Below are 25,776 nucleotides of genomic sequence, written 5' to 3' on the forward strand. Positions count from 1 at the left end.
GTGGTTTGTTGGATTTAAAGTTTGTTAAATGAAGAAAATGGTTGGTAAATACTATTCTAGCTCTGAAAATCGTGGAGGCGCGTCAAATAGGGAGGGCGCTTCTATAAGGATAAATACGGTAGGAAAAAAGATCCACCTTTTGGTGAAGTCGCTTCATCTCGCGCTGAAAAAAATGAGGAAAATCCAACCTTTAATTGAAATCGATTTATTCAGAGAAAAACACATCCCTCACCAAGAAATATTTTCAACAAAAACATATGTGCCACTATTATTGGCACCCCTACATTTAATACTTTGTACAACCTCCCTTTGCCAGTAAAACAGCCCCGAGTCTCTCCTATAACATTTGATAAGGTTGGCGATACAGAGCAGGGCATCTGAGCCCATTCCTCTTTACACAATCTCTCCAGATCATCCAGGGTCCTCGACCTTCTCTTGTGTTCTCTCCTCTTCAGCTCAGCCACAGGTTCAGGTCAGGGGACTGAGATGGCCAGGGCAGAAGCTTGATTCTGTGCTCAGTGAACCATTTTTGTATTGATTTGGACGTATGCTTCAGATCATTGTCCTGCTAGAAGATCCAATGACGACCCAGTTTTAGTTTCCTGGCAGAAGCAGCCAGATTTAGATTTAAAATGTCTTGGTGTTTCATGGAGTCCATGATGCCATGTACCCTAACAACGTTTCCAGGGTCTTTGGAGGAAAAACATCACAGAACCTCCACCATATTTTACAGTTGGGATCGGGTTCTCTTCATTATAGCCATCCTTCTTTTTACACCAAACCCACCTTCAGTGTTTATTGCCACAAAGCTCCATTTTTGTTCCATCAGACCAGAGAACATGGTTCCAGTCAAAGTTGTAGTAGCGTTTCACAAGCTTCAGGTGCTTGTTTGTGGTTAACAGACAGAAAAGGCTTTTTTTTTTTTTTTTTTCTGGCAAATCTTCCAAATCTGTTGGCATGGAGACGGTGTCTGATGGTGGTTTTGGAGACTTGGAAACCCTAAGATTTTATTTTTTTTCCTTGTAATTCATCAACAGTGATCCTTGAGGATATTTTTTGCCTCTCTTACCATCCTCCTCACTGTATGTGGGGGCAAAATAAACTTGCTTCCTCTTCCAGGCAAGTTTATAACAGTTCAAGTTGGTGTCCAGTTTGGTTTTTTTTTGCCTTCACAGTAGAAATGGACATTTTCAGGCGAGATCCTTTTTTTTTTTTTTTTTTTAAATAACCATTCCCTGCCTTATGAAGGGCAACGCACTTCTCCCTCATTTGGTTTGTGTATCTCTTATCTTTCCCATGTTGATGTTGAGGGAGTTTGGCCTCTGTGTCACCTCATATTTGTTCCCTAGTTAATCAGGAAGTCATGGATTACAGCTTGAAAGTTCCTACACACTCCGATCAACTCAAAAATACTGTACGGTTTAAATGGGAAACATGCTTCAGTTACGGTACATTGTTCACTATCATTTCCACGGGTGCCAATAAGTGTAGTTTTTTTTTTTTTCTTCTCCATAATTTCCTGACACACACCTTTTTCAAAAGTGATTTTGCAGAAACAGTTGTGACCTTTCACTCCTCTAGGCTTTATTTCTGAATGCCATTACCAAACTTAACTCGCCTCTGTTCCTTTTTCTCCTTCAGGCCATTTTTGAACTGTCTCAAGGAGAGCAGGACCTGATTGAAGACCTCAAGCTGGCCAAAAAGGTTAGCTCTGCTTTTCCAATTAGTGGCCTTTTCCTCCTCGCTTCATGCACCGTATAAACAGCGAGTTAAACCCCCTCTGTGGGAACCTCGGCTCCGATTACTCCTGAGCTCACAGAGTCACACGCTCCGCAGTGGGGGTTGAGGGGAGCACTTGGATTCAAGGAAGCACATGAGAACACCCTTCTAGATACGTTAGCCTCAAATACGAGCGTGTGTATTGTATAAAATCTGAATAGAAATTTTGCAGTCAGGTCACATTTGTGTCTCACTGTACTTTTAAAGTGCCTTTTCCTTCATATTACTTGATCTGTTTATCTTGAGGACAAGCTGACCCTTAGTTGCACATGCTTTTCTGGGTCATATTCTTGGCGGTTTCATAATTCCGCCCCAGCTAAGACAGCTCCAGAGTGTTTTGCCAAGTGCAAGATTCAGAGCCTTGCTAATCCTTGTGTGATGCAATTGCAGGCCTACCATGACCCTATGCTGAAGCTGTCCATTATGACGGAACATGAGCTCAATCAGATATTCGGCACCCTGGATTCTCTCATCCCGCTGCACGAAGGTGAGACCCAGCCCTGTATGAAGTTATCTGCCGAATGTAACCGTCATAGCTAGGGTGTGACATGCATGCTCTTCAGTACCTGCAGTTTAGTCAGTACTTTAACCCTGAATTGTCCATAACGCCGCTCTTCCTGTCTCGTGTAGATCTCCTGAGTCGACTCCGAGAGGCCAGGAAGCCCGACGGCTCGACAGACCACGTGGGCCACATTTTAGTGAGTTGGGTAAGATGTCAATTTGTATGGTTTCGTTCTGGTCCACAAATGCTTTGTTCCTTTTGTTCTGAAAGGAGATGCAGAGGTAGCAATGTGATGTGTTTACTTTTACAGTAGCTGATTACAGAGTTAAAGGGTTTTCAGTGAAGTCACATTTTCCTTGCTGGAGTATGATTTTAGGGTGAGTTGAGAAGGGGGGCGTCGCTAAATCCAACCATATTTGCTGGGCAAATGTAAAGGAAGTCAAAGGGACTGGAACTGTCCTGAGCCAAAACTACAAATTGGTTGCGTTCGAAGGCATCTTCTAAGGACGTTCATTTCGAATGACCTTTAAGGCCCGGTCCCGCAACACCGATAACGATACCTATAACTGCAACTATAACGATAGCTATAAATAAATCGGTCCTGTGCAGTTTATTTGGTTGGTGGTCACACCAGACCGATAACGATCCCTATAGCCCAGGCCTGGGTTTATCCGTATCCGTGAGATCGCTTTTGGAGCGATTTTTCCAGGTCTGGACCTGATCCCATAAAACAATCAGTTACCAATCAAGTAATTGTTTACATGTGATGATGTCTGAGCACTTGCTATTTTCCCCCGGGCATTTTTGTACATCCTTATTGCATCATGAAGTCACGGAATACAGATTCACGGAAGATTAAAAAATATAATACAAAGCACGGATCTTTTATTCACGGATATCTGATATTTTCTGGGAAATATCAATAGGAAATTAATAAAACACACAAATGCAGGTAAGATATGTTAATTATGAACTTCGGCAGCCCAAACATTGGATTGTTTGACTTTTTTGTTTTATCCATGATGCATCATCCGTATGAAACCCGTAACCAGTTTGTAATACGCTGAAACGTCCGTGACCAGTCCGTAAATTATTAGCATCCGTGATGCAGCCACGTTAAAATCTGTAACCAGTCCGTATTTTGTATCCTTTTTTTTATTATATTTCCGTAGTCCGTGACCTATCTGTATTATACCAACCACCGGAGTGTGTGCATGGGTTGTTTTGAAGTCCAAGCTGTACAGTATGACCCGGAATAATGTGCTACTGCTTGGAAAAAACTTCCATGACTGTTCCTAAGTTGCATGCGTTTAGTTACCTGAGTGGCAGGACCAAGCGATATTATAGTTGCGGTGTGACTGCTCCAGACTGGAACTAAATTCAGGCAGAGGTGTAGTTATAGGTATAGTTATTGGTGTTGTGGGACCGGACCCTTAAGGATAAAATTTATGGTAACGTGTGACATCAGTACGTATCTGTGAAGAATCTCAGTCATCCAGGTACATAGTAATCTGTGGTTGGTAGAAGAGAGCAACTGGACTTGCTTGAAGATTCTTGAAAACGTTTCGCCTCTCATCCTAAAGGCTTCCTCAGTTCTGTCTGACTAATAGGGAGTATCCAGTATTTATCCTCTCATGGATCATCATAGAATCCGAATGCTGATGGCTGCATTGTAGGTGGCTGATAAAAGATGTCATAGACACTCACCTCTGTTCAGTGATGGTCGTTCCAGGTTGACAAAAATGAACGATCCTCTCTGGCTAAGATGTCTGCCAGTTTTCTGGAAGTCCTCTCATACTCCCGCAAAGTGCAGTTTCTACGCACTTTGGGATGAGATCCCTTCGACTGGTGCGGGAGTATGAGAGGACTTCCAGAAAACTGGCAGACATCTTAGCCAGAGAGGATCGTTCATTTTTGTCAACCTGGAACGACCATCACTGAACAGAGGTGGGTGTCTATGACATCTTTTATCAGCCACCTACAATGCAGCCATCAGCATTCGGATTCTATGATGATCCATGAGAGGATAAATACTTGATACTCCCTATTATACCCTGTCCACACTAGGGATTTTGTACCGATACGAAACTACTTTCGTACCGCAACACCCGTCCACACTAGCAACTATACCGGTACTGTAGCGGTATAACTGTATCGGTACGAAACCCACAAATGTATGGGTTTCGTACCGGTACAGTATCGGTACTGTAGTGCTTCACTGTAGTGTGGACAGATGAAGCGGTTCTGTATCGATACAAATATAATGCGCATGCGCAATGAACCATTCCTACTTCCGGCAACACGCACGTGCTTTCCAGCTGTAAATAAAACATCAAAATGGCTCAAAACGACCGTGGAGCTACATGGAGCAAAGAAAGGGGGGAAAAAGGAGGAAGAGAGAGAAAGGGAGGGGAAGAGAAGGGAAGAGGGAGAAAGTGAGGGGGGAGAAAGGGAGATTCGTTTTCTTTGTTTCTTTCTCAACTGCCTCATGCGTTTTATACGGTTCAACTGAATAAATAACCACCAGAAATACAGACTGTCCATTGACAACAAAAAGCACACACACGTTGTTTCATCTGCCAAATTCTCGGAAGGAAGTTACTCGGTAACCATGGAAACATTTCGCGCACGCGCATTTCAACTACCGTGAAAGAAAACCGCAAACATTTCTCGCTAGTGTGGACAGATGCACTAAACTGTACCGGTATACTTTATCGATACAGTTATACCACTATCGTACCGGTATAAGTGTGAACACAGCCTTTCGGATGAGAGGCGAAACGTTTTCAAGAATCCTCAAGCAAGTCCAGTTGCTCTCTTCTACCAACCACAGATGACATCAGTACGCCATGTAACTAAAAGTTGGCGAAGAGAGACCTGATAAATCCTGTTAAACAAATTTATTTGGTTACAGTCATGGGGTTATAAGATTGGCACACTTTTTGTTTATATCTTTTTTAAATAAGTTGGGGAGGGGAAAAAAATCAAAGCAAAAAAAAAAAAGCCCAAAATCTTGTATTTGTATTCAAAATCACTTTTCTGTGAAGTGTAGTCCAACACACACACCCCTGCCCGCATTGCTTGAAGGAGCTGCGACACAGATTTGCAAGTAAACTGCAGCATCGAGGATGCATCGACGTTGCCTTCAATTGGTGGCAATTTGAAGGTGTCTAGAAGTCAGGAAACAAAAGTTTCGAATGGTCCTTGATACCTCGTTGTCTTGTCTTGTTAGGCATTCTCCTGAGGCAGCATTTTCACGGTTTCTGGTTCTATCAAATTGAGCGAATTTTGGTAATTATGTGACATGAGTGTGATGTCAAAGAATTTTTGTGTTGTGTGACTATGTTACGGCGGCACGGTGGTGTAATGGTTAGCGCTGTCGACTCACAGCAAGAAGGTCCGGGTTTGAGCCCCGTGGCCGGTGAGGGCCTTTCTGTGTGGAGTTTGCATGTTCTCCCCGTGTCCGCGTGGGTTTCCTCCGGGTGCTCCGGTTTCCCCCACAGTCCAAAGACATGCAGGTTAGGTTAACTGGTGATTCTAAGGCCAAGTTTACATTAGACCGTATCGGTCTCGTTTTCTTCGCGGATGCACTGTCCGTTTACATTAAAACGCCGGGAAACGGGAATCTGCCAGGATCCACGTATTCAATCCAGATCGTGTCTGGTCCGGTGCTGTGTAAACATTGAGAATACGCAGATACGCTGTGCTGAGCTCTAGCTGGCATTGTCATTGGACAACGTCACTGTGACATCCACCTTCCTGATTCGCTGGCGTTGGTCATGTGACGCGACTGCTGAAAAACGGCGCGGACTTCCGCCTTGTATCACCTTTCATTAAAGAGTATAAAAGTATGAAAATACTGATGCAAATACTGCCCATTGTGTAGTTATGATTGTCTTTAGGCTTGCCATCCTTCCATTTGCAAGTGGTAAGTGACGCGCATACCCGATATGCACTGGGATCACACACACAGCAGCTCAGTCCCGAATCACTGCTCGTGCACTTCACTCGCGCGCTCTGTGAGCTGCGCAGGGCCGGAGTGCGCACCCTCCAGAGGGCACTCGCTGTTCAGGGTGGAGTGATTTGGAGCGCAGGATGCCTGCGGAGCCGAGCGTATCCGTGTATTGGCGTTGCTGTGTGCACGCGAATCGTGTATTGGCGTTGCTGTGTGCACGCTAATCGTTTTAAAAACGTTAATCTGATGATCCGCTGATACAGTCTAATGTAAACCCCACCTAAATTGACTGTAGGTGTGAATGTGAGTGTGAATGGTTGTCTGTGTCTATGTGTCAGCCCTGTGATGACCTGGCGACTTGTCCAGGGTGTACCCCGCCTTTCGCCCGTAGTCCGCTGGGATAGGCTCCAGCTTGCCTGCGACCCTGTAGAACAGGATAAAGCGGCTAGAGATGATGAGATGAGAGGAGATGAGTGACTATGTTAAAAATGCAAGTTCTTGCATGTTTTGGTCACGGGAAGCATTTACAAATAAATGACACCTTGCAACTCTTTTGACTCGCCGCTTATGGGAAAACTTTAAACACGAAGACCTGGCCCAGAAAATAAAATCAGTTCCTCTGGTGGAAACGCATCTCGTCATGTGACTGTGTACACACAAGTGCACAGGCTAGAGCGCTTGTAGTTTATTTAACTCCCTGATATCTGAAACTGGCTGTATTTCAATTCAACTTGGTACAGCCCTGTTGAGACATGAAGTTTTTTGGCTGGAGGAGTTGCAAGTTCTCCAAGCAGCAAGTATGTGGGAGAACTCAAGTGTGGTGGTTTCTAAGCACTCCGAGATGCTTATTTACTCAGCGTTATCATACCATCATTAAGAATTTGGAACGCTCTCATAAATCCTCCAGTCAGTGGCATGCGTGAACTCCGTGTAAAAACACAGATACAGAAATCTTGGACTCCACACCAGGACTTTGGTGAAACTTTTGGTGAGTCATAAAGTTCACATATCATCCAGGTCGTCCAAGCATTGTAGTCTCTGATGTCCTTTTAACCAGCGACCGAAAACTTGCTGATAATGACCGTTTGAAACAGAGTGCAGCTCTGCTCTGCTCTGTGTGGGGTTGAAAGGATGAGAGCCAGGTCGGGAGGGGGTCACTGCTTTCAGAGCTCCACTCTATTAATCTCTCTCAACAGCTCTGTCCTGTCCCGTGTTCCTATTCAAAGCTTCAGGTCTGTTTGCATTTACAAGCGAGACGGGAAAACGTATTGGCTCTTCCCCCCCAGGCTGTTGAGCAACAAGCGTGCTTTCACGTTTGGTTTTCGACCATGATGATGCTAGACAGACCTGCCGTGTTTAGCTGATTTGTTTGACTGCTCTCCAAATGCTCCATTAAGAAATGAAAAGAGAAAAGAGTCCTCAAAAATGTAACCCAAATACAAGTTTGTCTTGCTTTTGGTGCAAACAAGAGGCTGCATGATTGAATGCATGGTTCGTCTCAATGATCGGGATATGAGGATGCGTTAAAAATGGTCAGTTGTTGAATTTGTCTGTATATTAGGCCCTGTCCACACGGCAACGGATTTAGGTGAATCTGATAAAAATTTTTTATCGTTTCGGCCTGGCGTCCACACGGCACCGGCGTTTTGGGTGCCCCAAAACAATATTTTTTGAGAACGGGTTCCAGAGTGGAAAAATCTGGCAACGGCGCCGTTGCGAAGTCGTCTGGATGAGTAGAATGGATTTGTTTACGATGACGTCACAACCACATGACTAGAACAAGCAGCACTCTCGCGCGCATCATTCGTAACAACAGCTAGGGTTAGAAGACCCTTCAACAGACTGTTTTGTATGAACCACTGCATTGCATTCACTTTTGTATACAGCTTTTCTTTTAAATAAACAAGTAACTGAACCATTTCTTGAATTTCTTTTTTTTACTGGATAAGACTGCTTTTCAAAATGTTCACACACAATATAAAAAGTTATATAAATTATATAAAAATGCTTTTCAAAATGTTCTCACACAAGAAAATTAAGTTATATAAAACTATGCACACTAAAAACTAATTTGTACACACAGAAGGCACGATTTCCTCGCTTAGTCGCAGCCATCTTCTTGTTGTTGTGTGCTTGTTCCTGTGAGTGCTTCACACCGGGTAGAAGAAGGGGTTTATGCACATGCGTCCTACTACTTCTATTGTTCTGGTGTCTCCGATGGGACCGTCTTACAGTGCACGTAGAGGTGTGGCATGTGTATTGCATCGTTTTCAGCAAGCGTTGCGTTGCCATATGTACCTGATATTTTACTGATCCGTTGCCCATGTGGACGCGATTTTTTTTTTTTTTTTACCCGCTAAAAAAAAAATCTCGTTGCCGTTGTCGTGTGGATGTAGCCTTAGTGACTTGTGTTACTCAGAGTTTTAAAAAAAAATTGCGCATAGCAAGTCAAACCAAAGCCGTTATTAATGGAGCCTTTTGCAAACAAATAAACATCAATTCAACTGGTAGAGAGCTGAAGCTTAGCTTTTTTTTCCCCTCATGCACACACACAAACATTACTTTTATGAAGTACTTTGCGAAAGCTTTTTTAAAAAAAACCTGTTCAAATTTCTCATCGGCATATTTGAGTTCATCCTTAACGCATGCTTTTAAAGTTGCACTAAATTTGGTCCTTGTTTATGATGATGAAATTGTTTCAGGGTTCAAAATGTGATCATTGTTGCAGAAAATGCTGACTTTGAACACATTCGGGCAGTTATTGCATCATAAAATGTAAGAGCCTGTCAGGTTTTAATATGCAAATGAAGTCCAAATACACACAACGTATTTAACAGTTAGTTATTCTACAAAATCAAGTCGTACACGAGCTCATAGCCGATGAGGTGCGTAGCACTGAGTCGGCAATAAGCCATGTACGATGAGATTGAGATTGATTTATTGAAAAATAAAAAAAAGATACGTTCTTATCATCAAATACTTTTCATTCGATATTTTGTTGCTTTTTTTTGTTTGTTTGTTTTCGAGTAGTTTTTATTTCGTCCTCGGTTGGTCCAGCAACACACTCCGCCATTTTGTTTTTCTCTACTCACGATATATGAGCTGATAGCCTAGTAGTAGAGTAGCCAGTCAGAGCGCGTGATTGTTCATATCCAAGGAGTGTGGATAGAATATACCAGTTTATCTTCGGATGAGCGGGAAGTGTGTAAGTTTGGATGCTTTCATTCCTAAAATTTGGATTTCTTTTTTTTTTTTTTTAAAGATATTTTTTGGGGCTTTTTGCACCTTTATTGGATAGGACAGTGTAGAGACAGGAAATGAGCGGGAGAGAGAGAGAGACGGGAAGGGATCGGGAAATGACCTCGGGCCGGAATCGAACCCGGGTCGCCCGCATTCATGGTATGGCGCCTTAACCACCTGAGCCACGACGCCCCCAAATTTGGATTTCTTAATGAGTAAAAGGTTTGGCACTTTAAAATCTTGCTTTGTTTCCTTTTATTTGTTTATTTTTTTATACCCTTGCTCCGAAAAAGGGGGGGGGGGTGTTTAACTGGTTTACCTCTGTCCATCCGAAACACCCTTTTGCTCAGCAACCACGGATCATAGCCACCAAACTTCAGCTTGGGGTTCTATACCGTGTATACTATTTTTAGGTCTGTCGCACATCAACTTCCTGTTTACCGACTGAATGTATTTATGAACCATATAGCGTGGATTTACAAAAATTTTCATAACACTTTTCTCAGCAACTACAAATCACAACTGCTTGATATTTGGTACCGAGTTTCAGCTTGGAGTTCTGTACCGTGTATACCGTTTTCAAGTCTGTCGCACATCGACTTCCTGTTTACCGACTGAATGTATTGACGAAACATAGAGGGTGGATTTTGATGCTATTTCAAAATTACAGTTTACCAGGAAGCTATTTGAAATCCCTGGGGAGAGACACTGCTCTTTACTTATTTCAAGGTTAATTATTTGTTGAAGTCAACATTCATAATAAGTGTCCTATTCCTTCGATTGCTTGCGTTCTGATGTAAGCGAGAGTGGGGGGGGGGATACGTAAGTGAGCAGTAGCTCACAGTTGATGTTGTTCTTGGTATAACTTGCAGACCTTTTCCATACATGTCAACCTATACGGAATGTCCGTATTTTATACGGATTTGATTCAATAAACGTAGTATACGGGCGTACAAATAAAGTTATACGGATTCTTTAAAAAAACTTGAATATTTATTTAGAGCTATAATCAATTCCCACGATGATAAGAGCGCATAACATTTACAAACGTACTGTACACCACAGAAAGCACAAACAGCCAGTAAAGAGTCTTATGAAATCGCGCGTTATCTTGTGGTAGCAAGACTTCGTTCCACTTTTGATCATGCACACACCACATTGCGAGAATCCCGCCAACCGGGAAGTAACATTTTGTTTGAAATGCGTATTTCCACCTGAGCGACTTTCACTAGCGACTGAAAAGATTCTGAATGGGCACTCCGGCAAGATCAACACAGACACTTGCTGTGACATGCAGCCTCGTGAGGTATTGGTGCAGACTGCTAAAAAAGCTGTCATGGAGTACAATTCAGAACATTAGAGTGACACTTTGTGTTTTTGTCGAACATTGGAGCTTTGTATTCATTCTGAAGGTTTATTGTTATTAATATTGAATAAAAAGTAACTGGGATATATATCATTGTTAATTATCATTCAAATTTTAGGTAAATTATTTTAATTTGCATCTTATACGGATTTTATAAGGGAAATACGGATTTTGGAGGTTGGTTATACAGGTTTGATTGACCAAAGGTTGACATGTATGCTTTTCCGAGGCTAAGCTTCAGGTTGTGATATTTATCAGTGTCGTTCATCTCTTTTGCCATTTGTTATTAAAGTTTCGTCAGTGCTGTCCTGCACGGCTGTCCTTTCCTGTTTACCCCCAACAGAAAACAATGCTTTCCAGAGAAGGACTGTCTCAAGAACGTAGCTGTTACTTCAGACCTATTTCCTTCAACCCTCATCTGTCCAAGAAGGGTTTCCACAGCAGGACCTTTTGCGCTGGGAAAATCCATCAAGTGGATATTGCTTAACTGTGTAAACATTTCTCAATGCTGCTTTGCCTCAGAAGAAGCTTTCGCGCTTGCTCTCTCTCTCTCTCACTCACACACACACGCACGCACGCGCGCGCACACACACACACACACACACACACAGGGTGGCCTCGGGAAAGAGCCGTGTTTCTTTTATGTCTTGTTTAGTGGAGTTTTGTATCAGGAATTATTTTTATTTGTATAGACATACAAATAATGTGGAGTCATACTGCACATTCAGTAGATTATGGGTTGCATGTTTTTTGCATATTTTATAAGGCGTAAATCACTTTAGGGTGTGCTGTTATAGGAAAATAATCCACAACAGGGTGGTGTGATGCATCCCAGTACAAAGCAGCATAACGGTTACTATGTCAAAGTTGATTATTTTACAATAATACGTTCAAAAGTCCTCTTTTAACATGTAATTTTCACCCATTTATACAGTAGTTACCTTTAGTGTTTTGAAATGTCCATTACTTACGTTAGAACAGCTAGAAACAGTCGTTCCTTCAGCAATTTCACGTCGCACCTTGTCAGGTTACCAAGAAACCACAAAATTTTGCTGTTATATAAAACTACTCGACACTCCTCAACTTCTCAGCAAAGAGCATCAACATTTCTGAGCCATCCCGCACATCAGAAATGACATTTTATACAGTAGAGGTTTAAAGAACGTAAACGAGATCCAGCCAGAGATGACCACATTTCCAAAATGTAATGCACAGGGATTAATCTGATGTTTAACAGCCTGTTAAAGGTAGACTGCCGTTCAGATTTTTCAAGTTTAGGTCATAAAAAGAATTTTCCCTGACCCCCAGTTGTTTTTGTTCAGTGGACCGAAAGCTACTGAATTCGAATCACAGACTTCCAAGTTTATTAATTTTTAAAAAATGGAGCAATTAATGAATTCAAGGCCACGTGGCCCTAAATTCTCCGCTGTTTTTTCCTGCTTCGCCATGACACGATTCAAGATACTATGTCATGCATCATGTAGTGGGCTTTCCCCGTTCGCGCAAGGCATTGTGGGATACAAATTTGAAACGGGAGAGAAAAATCTAGGACGCGAATGAGCTGTGAAAGACCGACTACAGTAACGGAAAGCGAGAAGAAAAGACATTGTTATATACGAAGGAAAGTAAACGCAGGATCAAACTAATAAATATCGGCGCTCAGCGAGCACCTCGGTGTGATCAGCTGTTCGTTTAGCGACAGAATGATGGAACGGTCAGTGCACGCTCAAAGGTGAGCCTGTAGATGGCGGTAACGCAACACTGTGGATGCCAGCTGTCGTAAAACCCAAAAGAAGAAGGTAAACCTGCGCATGCGCACACACACGGACTTCCTTTGTCTGCTTGACTGCGCGAAGCAAACGATTTCATGCACATTATTTGCTCAGGAATCCCCTCAAATTAAATACCGTATTTTCTGGACTATAAGCCGCTACTTTTTTCCTAGGTTTTGAACCATGCGGCTTATACAAAGGTGCGGCTATTCTGTGGATTTTTCTTCCACCGCTAGGGGCGCTCTAACCGGAAGTAGAATCAAAAATAAGATAGACGAAAAATCAATGCAAAGAAGAATTAGCAGATCTTTAGCAGATAGAACACGCATGACAAATTACTAACTGGTAATTATTTTCAAATCCAGCGAAGATGATTAAAGTGACTTGTGGTTTCAAACACAGGAGAAATGAAGGTAAATAAATACCGGTTATTTTCTCTTGGTTCTGTTCCGTTTTAATCAGCAAAGTTGCTGCCGTGTTAAAAGGCACTGTTCGGAAAGAATCTGTTCAGGTACATACATGTACATTTACAATACAAAATCGTTCTGTACATGCAGTAAATATCTAATTTTTCACCATAGATATCTGCGGCTTATAGCCCGGTGCGGCTTGTATATCTTTTTTTTTTAATTTTTTTTTTTTAAATAGAGCGGATGCGGCTTATATACAGGTGCGCTCTATAGTCCAGAAAATACGGTAACTTCCCAGCCACAGAATGGCCTGTTTTTTGAGATATTACAGAAATAAACATGTATCACAATGACCAAATTTCAGAGGGAGCTAAATTTCACCGATTTTATGAAATCGAAAGGCCGTCTAGCTTTAATCCATCACTCTCATTTGGTGAAATGCTTTTTTTTTTTCTTTTTTTTAACTGCGTCCTGCTCCTCCTTTTACCTGCTGTAGGAATGCACAGCTGTTTCCAGAACATTGACTGATTACAAGTCAGCTGAAGGCATTTCTTTCCAAGTGCCGCTCTCTGGTTATTATCTCATCACTCTGGTGTGGTAGCATTTTTTTCAGCGCTTTGTAGGAGACAGGCCTGGGCTTATAGAGAGGAGAGGAGAAAAGAGGTGCAGCTGCAAGGTCTGCTCTAAAACTCGAGCAGCTTTGCCAAAGGCTAGTTATCTAACCTGCACATGTTTTTGGGCTCTCAGTTTCCAGTCCAGATGGATGGCATAAAGACAAAAAAAAAAATTGTTTTTGTCTTTGAAACTTTGCGGCAGCCTTGATCTCTGGCATGATAAACAAACCACCAAGATTTGAAAGTAGTGGCTATGAGCTTGCAATGGGGAATACCTTAAATAGGTGCAAATCTGATTACATCTATGAACGCTCTTTAGAAACAACAGGAGGCAGCTTTGAATACTTAAAATGGCATTATTACATTACTCTGTTTTGTTTCTCCTCTGCAGCTGCCCTGTCTGGACTCGTACAACAGCTACTGCAGTAACCAAGTGGCTGCCAAAGCCTTACTGGACCATAAAAAGCAGGACCACCGGGTGCACGACTTCCTGCAGCGCTGTCTGGAGTCACCCTTCAGTCGAAAGCTGGACCTGTGGAACTTTCTAGACATCCCACGCAGCCGGCTCGTGAAATATCCACTGCTGCTCCGTGAGATCCTGAAACACACGCCTAACGACCACCCGGACTGCCAGCATCTGGACGAGGCCGTAAGTATAACCTCTCCACATGGAACGTGAATATATAAAGTCTGAGAGCACTCGTGCTTGTGTTTGGGATTCTTTTTCAGTGTAACACCAAGGTTTTCATTGCAAACGATATCAGCAATAACTTGAATGAAGTAGAATCATCGAAATATTTACATGAAGTTCAGTTTTTTAGTAATCGTGCACTATTTCTAGTTTTAAATGAAAAGAAAATTCAGTGTGGTCTCAGAGTTTTGGATGTATCTAGGGAAACACTAGCCTAGTAAACTAGTAGTCTGGCTAACGCGACTTCAAAGCTCTCCGAGCTATTGGTCTGGCCAAGATATTAAGCCCAACCGTTTCCCAGAGCCCGTGGTTGACCCGCCTCCCTGAAATGCCTCAGTTTGCTACTGGTCGAAGCCAGAAAAGGCTGTGACGAAGCTTAAACCAATTACATCACTCTTTCCTCTGACGTATGTGACGCGACGGGGCTAACTGGTAGATTAAACTCTTACCGAAGCCGGTCGGGAGCAAGGCGAAAACGTCCTTCCTTTCAGTAAATACCTCCAGGGCTGCTCTTTGCTCCGTTTTCAATGAGAACTTCCCGTTGAATGCTTTCAATACAGCATTCGTGAATGAAGCGCTTCCGGCATAGATTCTGTAAACAATCTATGGCTTCCGGTTGCAGTTCTACTACGTCAGTGCCTTGAACACACCTCTACCCAGGGCCGTTGGAGATGCTCAAAGTTGATTGGTTCCTGATTTTTCGGGAGCTTGGAAGAGCTGTAGATAGCTTGCCTGGCCAGACTAAGCTCGCAACAGGCCCTCGTGTTGCGTCACGCTTAGGATGGGCGGGCCCAGGCTAGTAAACTAGACCCACCCGCCTAGCGGCCAAAAATATTTTTGCCTAGCGAGTGGGTCTAGCCTCGCACCATATAAACAAAAACACCCCGGGCATCAAATTGTGCCCGCCAATCACAACGCAAGGTTTTTGTTTGGATTCTTTGGGCGGGCTTGTGCAGGAGTGACGACAAAGCTGCCCGACGCTGGAGAAAGCACAACAGGAAAGATGGCTACTGCTAGTGAACAGCGTGCGTTTGACTCCGCTTTGGAATCAGTTTTAGAAGAATTAGACTTGGAGTTTTCGTTGAAACATGAGCAGGAAGAGGCTCTCCGCTCATTCCTTTTCAAGAAGGACGTTTTCGCTGTTTTGCCAACCGGCTATGGCAAAAGTCTGATCTACCAGCTGGCTCCGCTCGTAGCCAAAAGGATGGGGCTAGTTTGTGCAGTACGAAGAATTAATAAACAGCTTTGAAACATTACTTTTTGATTGTTTCTTATTTTCCCGTTATTTTAAATTTAAGGAAAATTATTTCACCAAACACCACTAAATAAAAACTCTCAAAAACAGTTTAAGCAAACCCTTGAAAAACACTTGAAAAAAATGTTAAGTATGTGGTACAGACTCCAAACTTGTGGTCATTATCTCCAAACTTCTTAATATCTAGAACCTGTTTATTAATTAATACGCATTTTGAAAATTTATTTATTTCAAGGTCTCCCCCACTGCTTTCTGTCGCTCTGACTACGTCACAGTCACTGTTGCACTGATTGGTCAGAGCGTTGGCCTATACGCACAGAGACAGTTTGAAAGACAGTGGTTTGTTCCACCCACACCCTTCAGAAATGTCTACAGATCGAGGCCAGACTAAATATTCACATTTAGTCTGGCTTGCCAGGCTAGGGAAACACAAGTCGCATATCCATATATGTTGAAGATCCAACTTCATATGAAACGTGTGTACTTAAGTTATAACATGAACTCGAGTTGTCCATGAGCTGATAGCTGTAAGCCATGTACGACAAAATCTTTTCCGCTTAGAATGTAAACAAACCGGCGAAATGACGGTAGCAATTTGTGAAAAATGCTACAACAGTAATTCTTGAAAAAAAAAAAGATATATTCTTACCACACTTTTCATTCTATATTTTGCTGCTTTGTATTTTTGGGGTTTTTCGTTTTCGAGTAGTTTTTATTTCGTCCTCGGTTGGTTCAGCAACACGCGCCGCCATTTTGTTTTTCTCTACTCACGGTATATGAGCTGATATCCTAGTAATAGAGTAGCCGATCCGAGCACACGATTGCTCACATCCAGTGAATGTGGATAGAATAAAGATGGATATTAAACTTCTTGGGCGGCACGGTGGTGTAGTGGTTAGCGCTGTCGCCTCACAGCAAGAAGGTCCTGGGTTCGAGCCCCGTGGCCGGCGAGGGCCTTTCTGTGCGGAGTTTGCATGTTCTCCCCGTGTCCGCGTGGGTTTCCTCCGGGTGCTCCGGTTTCCCCCACAGTCCAAAGACATGCAGGTTAGGTTAACTGGTGACTCTAAATTGACCGTAGGTGTGAATGTGAGTGTGAATGGTTGTCTGTGTCTATGTGTCAGCCCTGTGATGACCTGGCGACTTGTCCAGGGTGTACCCCACCTTTCGCCCGTAGTCAGCTGGGATAGGCTCCAGCTTGCCTGCGACCCTGTAGAAGGATAAAGCGGCTAGAGATAATGAGATGAGATGAGATTAAACTTCTTTTCTATCGTTCAAGCGTTTACACACAATCCCTAGCTTTTCGTTTATATCTTTTTGAACCTTTTTTTTTTTCTTCCTTTTTACGTTGCCAGTAAAACTTTTTTGTTTTGCTGCTCTTTTAAAGCCACCACCTGACCCAGGTTGTTTTCCCTCTCAGATCAACATGATCCAGAGCATTGTGGCAGAGATTAACACCAAGACGGGCGAGTCGGAGTGCCACTATTATAAAGAGCGTCTGCTGTACTTGGAGGAGAGTCAGAGAGACCTGCTGATCGACAGCTCCCGCATTCTCAGCTGCCATGGAGAGCTGAAGAACAACAGAGGAGCTGTGAGTATTCTACACAAACCTGTTGACAGATTGTAACCATTTACACTTGTAGGCAAATGGGCCTCTGGTTAGCCTGATTGAAATACGATTGCTCGTAGCATTTGACTTCCTCTGATCTGTCGTTCGTTTTCAGGTGCATCAGAGATCAGCATTTTTGAGTGCTGTTTTAATTTCCTTAAAGCCGACAGCTTTGGCACTCACGACCTACATGTGATTTTTCTGTAGAATACATGAGGGCTTTTTGTTGCTCGGTTGGACTCGGAGAGACGGACGCATTTACACTTGTATAAAACAGTGGAATGTGTCTAGCCTCCTGAAGTGGGTGATCTGTTGGATCGGAATCTGATACATCAACAGGATATAATCCCGCAACTCCAGACTAATGAAGCGAGTCTGGATAAACAGTATCATGCATAGTTAAGATTTCTGGGAATCTGTAGATTCCCTGTTAGTGATGCGGTGGATATGAAAACCAACCAAGGTTTCAGTGAGGATTGATGAACAACCTCTGTCAAGGATAAAAAAAACCAAAACAAACTATAGCTAATCAGAGATGTCCACAAGCACCGGTGACTGGCGGTTTTCTCCGCCTACACAGACGGTCTGCACCGGCTATTCGATCCCAGAAATAAAACAACTACTTGCCTTTCAATGTTCAAGCAAGTTTATATCATCTCTGCTGCCCATAATTTGATGCAAGTCCAATTATTTCACCATGAAATTGTCTTCGATTCAGGTCTAGCATGACCAGAAGCAACGCTGTATTTGTTGATCGATTCTCGTCTCTGATTGGCTGAGCCAGACCACATGACCACACCGTAGTGTACAGTTATGTTACACCATGTAGTTATGTTGCAGAGCCAGGCAGCGTACTACAGAGGGTAACTGAGGCCCTGTCCACACGGCAACGGATTCAGGTGAATCTGATAAAATTTATCGTTTCGGCCTGGCGTCCACACAGCACCGGCGTTTTGGGTGCCCCAAAACGATATTTTTTGAGAACGGTTTCCAGAGTGGAAAAATCTGGCAACGCCGCCGTTGCGAAGTCGTCTGGATGAGTAGAACGGATTTGTTTACGATGACGTCACAACCACATGACTAGAACAAGTCATCACGCCGGGTAGAAGAAGGGGTTTATGCGCATGCGTCCTGCTTCTATTGTTCTGGTGTCTCCGATGGGACCGTCTTACAGTGCACGTAGAGGTGTGGCATGTGTATTGCATCGTTTTCAGCAAGCGTTGCATTGCCATATGTACCTGATATTTTACTGATCCGTTGCCCATGTGGACGCGATTTTTTTTTTTTTTTTTTTTTACCCGCTAAAAAAAAATCTCGTTGTCATTGTCGTGTGGATGTAGCCTGAAAAAGCCAAGCGCACACATCTGGAGGGAAATTTCAGATATATTTTGCAAGTATGGTTAGTAATTTATTTGCTGAGAATGCATCAGAAGCCACTAGAAGGCATGTAAATTTCAAAATCCCCCCCCAAGCATTAGCATGACTTTGGCACACCACAGCAGCAAATTCCAGATCCGCCACCTACTACTTTTTTAAGCCAGCTACTTCAGATTTTCTGGAGAACCCTAGCGAATGTTCATCACATTTTGGATTCTTCTTTGAAACATAACTGACTGTGTAATTGGCTCACCTTACCGTAGATATTGGGTTTTATTGACCCTGATGCAAGATCCAATTTATTTTTATTCCTTTCGATGATGTTTTGATTTAAATATTTACACATTTGACTAACTAGTAGGCATGTTACCAATGTATCTTGTGACGAATCAGTAGTGATACAAATTTGACAATTCAAATCAATGAAATAGCAAATTAATCATGATTAATATCAGGATACGTAAGCTTAGTTTTTCCTAGCTGTAATTGTGGTGTTTAGACAGCACACGGCACAATAACGTACAATTGCGGCAATGCATGTGACTTCACCCAAGGTGGAAGTAACACAGCTCGAATGCTGCGAAAACAGATCTAAAATGGGAAAGATCCGGTGTGTGATTGACTGTACAAATAGATTTGGCAAGAAATCAAAGCTTTTTTTTTTTAAACAGACTGCTGAAAAATAAAGAAAAGACAAGAAAAAAATGGCCGTTTTTCTGTTTAAGCCTGACTACAGCATTCACAAATTTTCATAAATGAAAAGAGAAGCAAATGGAGGGAGTACAAACGTTCATAAAAATTTGTTCACAAAAGGACTGTTTGTTATTAACAAATATTTTTGTTAGTATGCTATTCCAGTCTTTACAAACGTGTACAAATAATTATTGTTGGTTATTAAGGAAATGAAACAAATGCATTTTTGGCAATAAAATTTTTCATTTAATATTTTTTCAGAAATATCATGGGAAAATCAAATCGTGAGCCCAATAGCGCGAGTTGAATTGTGAATGGAATGAATCATTACACGCCTACTCACTAGCCTATTTTTTTCTAAATTGGCTGAAATAATTATAAATATTTGTGATTCCAGTACTGAGTGATTTTATTTTGGCTATTCCCAGGCAGTCCTAGGTTAAAGATTGGAGTTTATTTATTAAAGAGGTTATGGTCTGTCTTCAAAGCAACACACACATTGTAAAAGCTGAACACTGACGAACATAACCCAGGCTCGTGGGAGATCTCTCAGTATGTAATCTAATTAGCGTTTGGTGTGTTTACTCTTCCTCTGTGCTAATTGGAAGCGCCTGTTTCAGGCTGTCACCTGTCACTCATCATGTTTCTGCTTCACGTTAGAGCCGAAGGCTTTCTTTTCTTTTCCAATAAGAGACTTCCATTTTAATTGTGTCGGCTCCCAAAAATAAGAGGGCAGTGCTGTGGAAACACGTTAATCACAGGAAAACGTAAACTGAAGGCTATTAATCAAGATGCGGTCAAGGGGCAGACAAAGCGGCTTTGCCTTTCATGGAGAGAAACGTGACTGGGCTTTAAACAATGAACCAATAAAGTATGAATACCACACAGGAAGGAAAACGATTCCGTCAACCCGAACAATACCGTTTTTATTCCGAGCTGCTTGGGTCACAAAGTTCCCAAGTGCAGCTCTAATACGATTTCACAAATGCTTTTAATATTTTTAAGAACTGACTAGCATGTCCACGGAGCAGTGATGCGAAGGCTGTATAAGGTTGGAGCCAAGTCAAGTTTCCCTTCAGCGTGTCCTCCGTTTCCTCTGAACCCTCTGCTGTAAGTCGGAGCCAGCATGCGTATCAGTTTCCTTCATCTAAACACACTTGTGCACGCACGCACGCGCGTGCACGCACTGCCACCTCCTTTCATGGTCAGGCATCAGAGTCTCTCTCCAAATTCAGTACGTCTTACACTCAAGCTCATGGGATCAGAATGGACCAAAATAGCTCGAGTATTTATCAAAATGGAAATGTGGACAAATCCGCTTCTAGGCTATGCATTGCTTTGATGATAACTCACAGGTTACGTAACTTCCAGTGTCACATCCCTAAAATATTTATTAAACAGACTTCCGTGAAGTTGGCTTCAGACATACACACATGCATTATCCTCTTGTAGCGATTATTTTAAGGAGCCCTGCTAATCATAAGGCACTTGCTGGGAGGAAAATATCAAGCAGAAATGTTTACAATACTCCATTTGCTGCTTTGTTTTCATGATCAGTAACAGTAACAGGCCTGTCTGTCTTTCTCCATGCAGAAGCTACACGTGTTCCTGTTCCAGGACGTGTTGGTGATCACGCGGGCCGTCACTCATAACGAGCAGCTCTGCTATCAGCTCTACCGGCAGCCCATCCCAGTGCGGGATCTCGAGTGGGAGGACCTGCAGGACGGCGAGATCCGTCTGGGCGGCTCCATCAGAGGGGCTTTCAGCAACACTGAGAAGAGTGAGTTATATATTTAGTCTTGAAGTTTTCTTCTTAATAATAATAATAATAATAATAATAGCAACTGCAGACCACAGTGACTGTGAAGTGGTGCTGGAGCTAGCAAATATCCGTTCTCTGCCAATGAAGTGAACAGAAATAACGACATGGACATTTTCGCATAAAATATGGAAGATTTTTATATATTTTACAAGGAGGTTCTTTTTAAGACAATTTCCAACTTTGGCTAGCATTAGCCTATGCTTTAGTTACACTTTACAACCGTTCTGGTTAATGGAGACCAGTTCTGTAAGTAGGCATGATGACGATTTGAATGTATGAAATAAAAAATGAATCGTGATTATCATCAGACTGCGTAATCTTAGTTTTTACAAGCTGTACTTGGGTTTGTTTAGACAGCAGAAGCTGCAATAGTGGGAATGCACGTGACTTCACCGTGGGCGGAAGTAACACAGCTCTAATGCCACGAAAACGCACCAAAAAAAAAAAAAAAGACCAAAATAGGGGAAAAAGCTGTTGTGTGATTAACTGTACAAAAAGATTTAATAAGAAATCAGAGCTCTCTTTTAATAGACTGCTGAAAGATAAAGAAAGAGACGCATAAGAAGGTAGTAGAAATGTTCCTAGATGTTTATTAAGAAAAGGCCCAATTGTTGTTAACCTTTTCATTTTTTTAATAAAAGGAATCTTATAGTTAATAGGCTATTATATTTTCCTCCAATTTTATAAATGTCTGTAAATAATTATTGTTGGTTATTAAGAAAATGAAAAGGTGTTTTTTGTTGTTGTTTTTTTTAAACAACAAAATGAGCAAGTTCATAATCAGAAAATAAATGTTGCTTTTTTGGTAATAAAATTTTCTTCAATTTTTTTTTCCAAAAATGTCATGGGAAAAATCTAATCATGAACCCAGTATCGTGAAGTAAGACAACCCTTATTTTATTGAATGATATAAAAAAAAAATGACCACCACAGAACAAAAAGTTCATGGAGTGGAGTTGGACCTTATCCAGCTTGGGCGGAGTCAAGCCAAAATTCTCGATTGTGGAATGTATTTGAGGTTGGATAAGTGTTTCCTGGTGTACAGCATAGTGTTGGTTAGCATTCGGGGTATGGGTTAGGACTTGGGTGCATAAGAGAATTTGGATCAGATCTCGCTCCACCCCCTGACCTTTGGGTTCTGCAGCGACCTTTTTTTTTCTCCCGTTCTGATCTCTTTCATGATTACCCTGAGATACTAAAATCATAAATTTTTGGATCCAGTTTTTGTATAATGATACAAGTATGCGTGAATGTCCATTTCCTACAAATAATGTTTCCAGGCTATGTATCTGTTCTAACATCTTGTCTTGGTTAGAGAGATGATCTTAAAGGAACAGTCCACCGTACTTCCATAATGAAATATGATGTTCTCTGAATTGAGACGAGCTGATCCGTACCTCTCCGAGCTTTGTGCGACCTCCCAGTCAGTCAGACGCGCTGTTACTCCTGTTAGCGATGTAGCTAGGCTCAGCATGGCCAACGGTATTTTTTGGGGCTGTAGTTAGATGCGACCAAACTCTTGCGCGTTTTTCCTGTTTACATAGGTTTATATGACCAGTGACATGAAACAAAGTTCAGTTGCACAAATTGAAACGTGGCGATTTTCTATGCTATGGAAAGTCCGCACTATAATGACAGGCGTACTAACATCTTCTGCGCGCTTCGACAGCGCATTGATACCTTCACTCCTGAGTGAAAAACAGGAAAAACGCGGAAGAGTTTGGTCGCATAACTACAGCCCCAAAAAATACCATTGGCCATGCTGAGCCTAGCTACATTGCTAACAGGAGTAACAGCGCGTCTGACTGACTGGGAGGTCGCACAAAGCTCAGAGAGGTACGGAGCAGCTCGTCTCAATTCAGAGAAGAACATATTTCATTATGGAAGTACGGTGGACTGTTCCTTTAAAGCTGGAATTGGCTCTCAGTGATTTAAACATGGCTACCAGTCCTCCAGATCAGGGCTGAGAACCAGTGTATCGATCTAAACTTAAATTAGCTTTTTTTGCTTGACATGAAATTTCAAGTGTACTGATGGTTTTCTTCAAACCCCATTGTAAGAAATGTCTCGGTTCCTTCCTCTACCAGCCAAGAACTTTTTCCGGGTGACGTTCTGCAGCGGAGGTCAGCTCCAGTCCCACTCCTTCCAAGCCAGTGACTCTTTCAACAAGCAACAATGGCTGAACTGCATACGACAGGCTAAAGTAGCGATCGGCTCTCAGCCTTCCCAGCACATGGCTCCTGCTCGGGACAAAATGGAGGAGCGCATGGACCAAAGCGACAGCGATTCCTCAGACTGTAGCATGGACACTAGCGATCCCGGTGCTGAGGCTGGAACGCAGCTGATGGAGCACACACACGTGGACTTGTGAATGCCGTACTGTCATAGTAACGTGATCGGTCGTCTGCAGTCATCTCCACTCACCAAGCCAACCTGTACAGTATCGTCATGGAGAAGCCGCAGAGCAGAGAGAGCACTACTTTTCCCACCACTACTTTATTTTCATGTCTCTTTCGATCCGTCTGTCTCTCTCTGTGGTGCATTCTGTCGCACTCCCAACTGTGAAACTGTGTCAGGTTTGCCTGTCGTCTGAACAGGACTCGGGTCAAGAGGACACACTTAATTTCATTCCTCACAGCGTGAACCTAAAAGTGGTCCTCTGAGGAGAGGAAAGATTCCGCGTTGAAAGATGTATTATATTTATGTCAACGTACTGTGTTGTGTCTGCAAAAACGCCCCAGACAAAACGACCAGACGAATGTTTTCATGACAATCAAGAAGTGGCGGTTTTGGTGGCGCACAGTGTTTTAAAGCCTAAGGGGTTGTACTGACATTTCTACACTTATTCGAGACCCATCTTGAAGTTCTTGTGGTCATGGATGCTTTCCGCACTCAAAAAAAAAAAAGCAAGACGTGAGGAGAGTGAAGCCAAAACCGTGCAGCTTTGTGATGAACATGTTGCTTCACGTCTCATGTGCGTGTTTCTATCCCGACATCAGAACGCAGATAAACAGTGTCCAAAAAAATCCATCATGCCATTTAAGCTGTTCCCTACAAAGGTTAGGTTTAAATTAAATGAGCTGCATCCAGCCAGACAACGGAGGCCAATTCCATTAAAGCACTTTGAAAAAAAAAAAAATTAGCCTGTTTGGCAGAAACGTCAGGTAACCATCAAAAGATAAGCAACGGAAAGATCAGTTTTGTGAAAATGTAGCTGAAGCTCTCACTTGGTGTAAAGCTGTAATTGCTTGTGCCATGTTGCTCAGCATAACTTGTCTTTTCCACAGGTGTTTGTGTGCGCGTGTGTGTGTGTGTATGCGCCAGTGTATCGCATCATGCTTTGCTAAAAACATTGCCAAAAAGTGTTTTAATCCTGTGCGTGTTTACCTGTGGGGCCTTGCTATTTTGTTCCACGTTTGAGGAATCTGCATCGCCACTATAGAAATTATTCAAAATACATTTGTTTTTATTGATTTTTTTTTTTTTAAAGAAATGTAATAAAATTTATGCAGTAGTGTGGTTATTTATAGCTTATTTTTCACTTGACCTAACTATGCTGTTCTTTCATTTCAAGTGCTCATAGAACAGGAAGTGTTACTGAAGGTGAGCGAAATAGCGTTTTTACGATTTGGATAGAAGGACATGGTTTGAAGGAATGGAAGTAAAGCCATACAGAGGGGTATGTGAACACGTGATGATTGTGTTAGCACGGTGTGTGTGTGTATACTGATGGAAAGCTGGAAAGTGTGTATTGAGTACCAAATAAATGATTTAAAACACTTGGGTTTGTTTTAACTCTTCACTGTCAGTGTTTATGGGATATGATCTTTATTATACTGTACGTGGATATGCAAGTCAAGGTTAAGTATAGTTCGTGTTCCATAGCAATTTGCCAACAATTACTGTTTTTATGAATTAAAGAACATTTCATGCTTTTAACTCCTTTATGTTCATGATGTTTACATAGCTCCTGTTTTATAAAAGCTCATCTCATCTCATTATCTGTAGCCGCTTTATCCTGTTCTACAAGCTGGAGCCTATCCCAGCTGACTACGGGCGAAAGGCGGGGTACACCCTGGACAAGTCGCCAGGTCATCACAGGGCTGACACATAGACAACCATTCACACTCACATTCACACCTACGGTCAATTTAGAGTCACCAGTTAACCTAACCTGCATGTCTTTGGACTGTGGGGGAAACCGGAGCACCCGGAGGAAACCCACGCGGACACGGGGAGAACATGCAAACTCCACACAGAAAGGCCCTCGCCGGCCATGGGGCTCGAACCCGGACCTTCTTGCTGTGAGGCGACAGCGCTAACCACTATACCACCGCGCCGCCCACCCTTGTTCTTCTTTTTTTTTCTTTTTAACATGAAAATCATGTGATCAAGAAACCGCAAAGCTTTCCTTCATGAAAACGTTGTCAGAAATTTTCAAGTGCCAGCTTTGTAACAAAAAAAAAATGCTGACACTAGAGACCCCTTCCAAAAATAAATCTCATCGTCGAAAACTTGACACTCTGGAGTAAAGCGTTCTCTCTCACTCCATTCTCTTAACCCTCATCCTACCATGCTATTTTACACCTTAATCTTACCATGTGGGGTCCGTTTGGACCCCAATACTTTTCTTTAAAATTAAAGCTTATAAAGACAAAATCACCAGATAAGTTTTGTTCAGAACATCTTGTATT

The 25,776-nt window shown here is 42.4% G+C and overlaps 1 protein-coding gene across 6 annotated transcripts in view; it reads left to right on the plus strand.

Moving 5' to 3' along the window:
* Window positions 1-24,861, plus strand: part of arhgef3 (Rho guanine nucleotide exchange factor (GEF) 3) — a 190,075-nt gene extending 165,214 nt beyond the window's left edge. For 5 of the 6 annotated variants that reach the window (XM_060911031.1, XM_060911034.1, XM_060911033.1 and 2 more), the window contains 7 exons: window positions 1,642-1,704; window positions 2,170-2,266; window positions 2,410-2,486; window positions 14,030-14,287; window positions 17,002-17,172; window positions 20,854-21,040; window positions 23,170-24,861. In XM_060911031.1, coding sequence (XP_060767014.1) covers window positions 1,642-1,704; window positions 2,170-2,266; window positions 2,410-2,486; window positions 14,030-14,287; window positions 17,002-17,172; window positions 20,854-21,040; window positions 23,170-23,453 — 1,137 coding nt within the window. In that variant the 3' untranslated portion in view covers window positions 23,454-24,861. The remainder of the gene's footprint in view (window positions 1-1,641; window positions 1,705-2,169; window positions 2,267-2,409; window positions 2,487-14,029; window positions 14,288-17,001; window positions 17,173-20,853; window positions 21,041-23,169) is intronic. The other variant, XM_060911032.1, reaches the window with a different exon arrangement.
* Window positions 24,862-25,776: the final 915 nt, after the last annotated feature.

Source organism: Neoarius graeffei, chromosome 26 (genome assembly GCF_027579695.1).
Source record: "Neoarius graeffei isolate fNeoGra1 chromosome 26, fNeoGra1.pri, whole genome shotgun sequence".
Taxonomy (NCBI): Eukaryota; Metazoa; Chordata; class Actinopteri; order Siluriformes; family Ariidae; genus Neoarius; species Neoarius graeffei.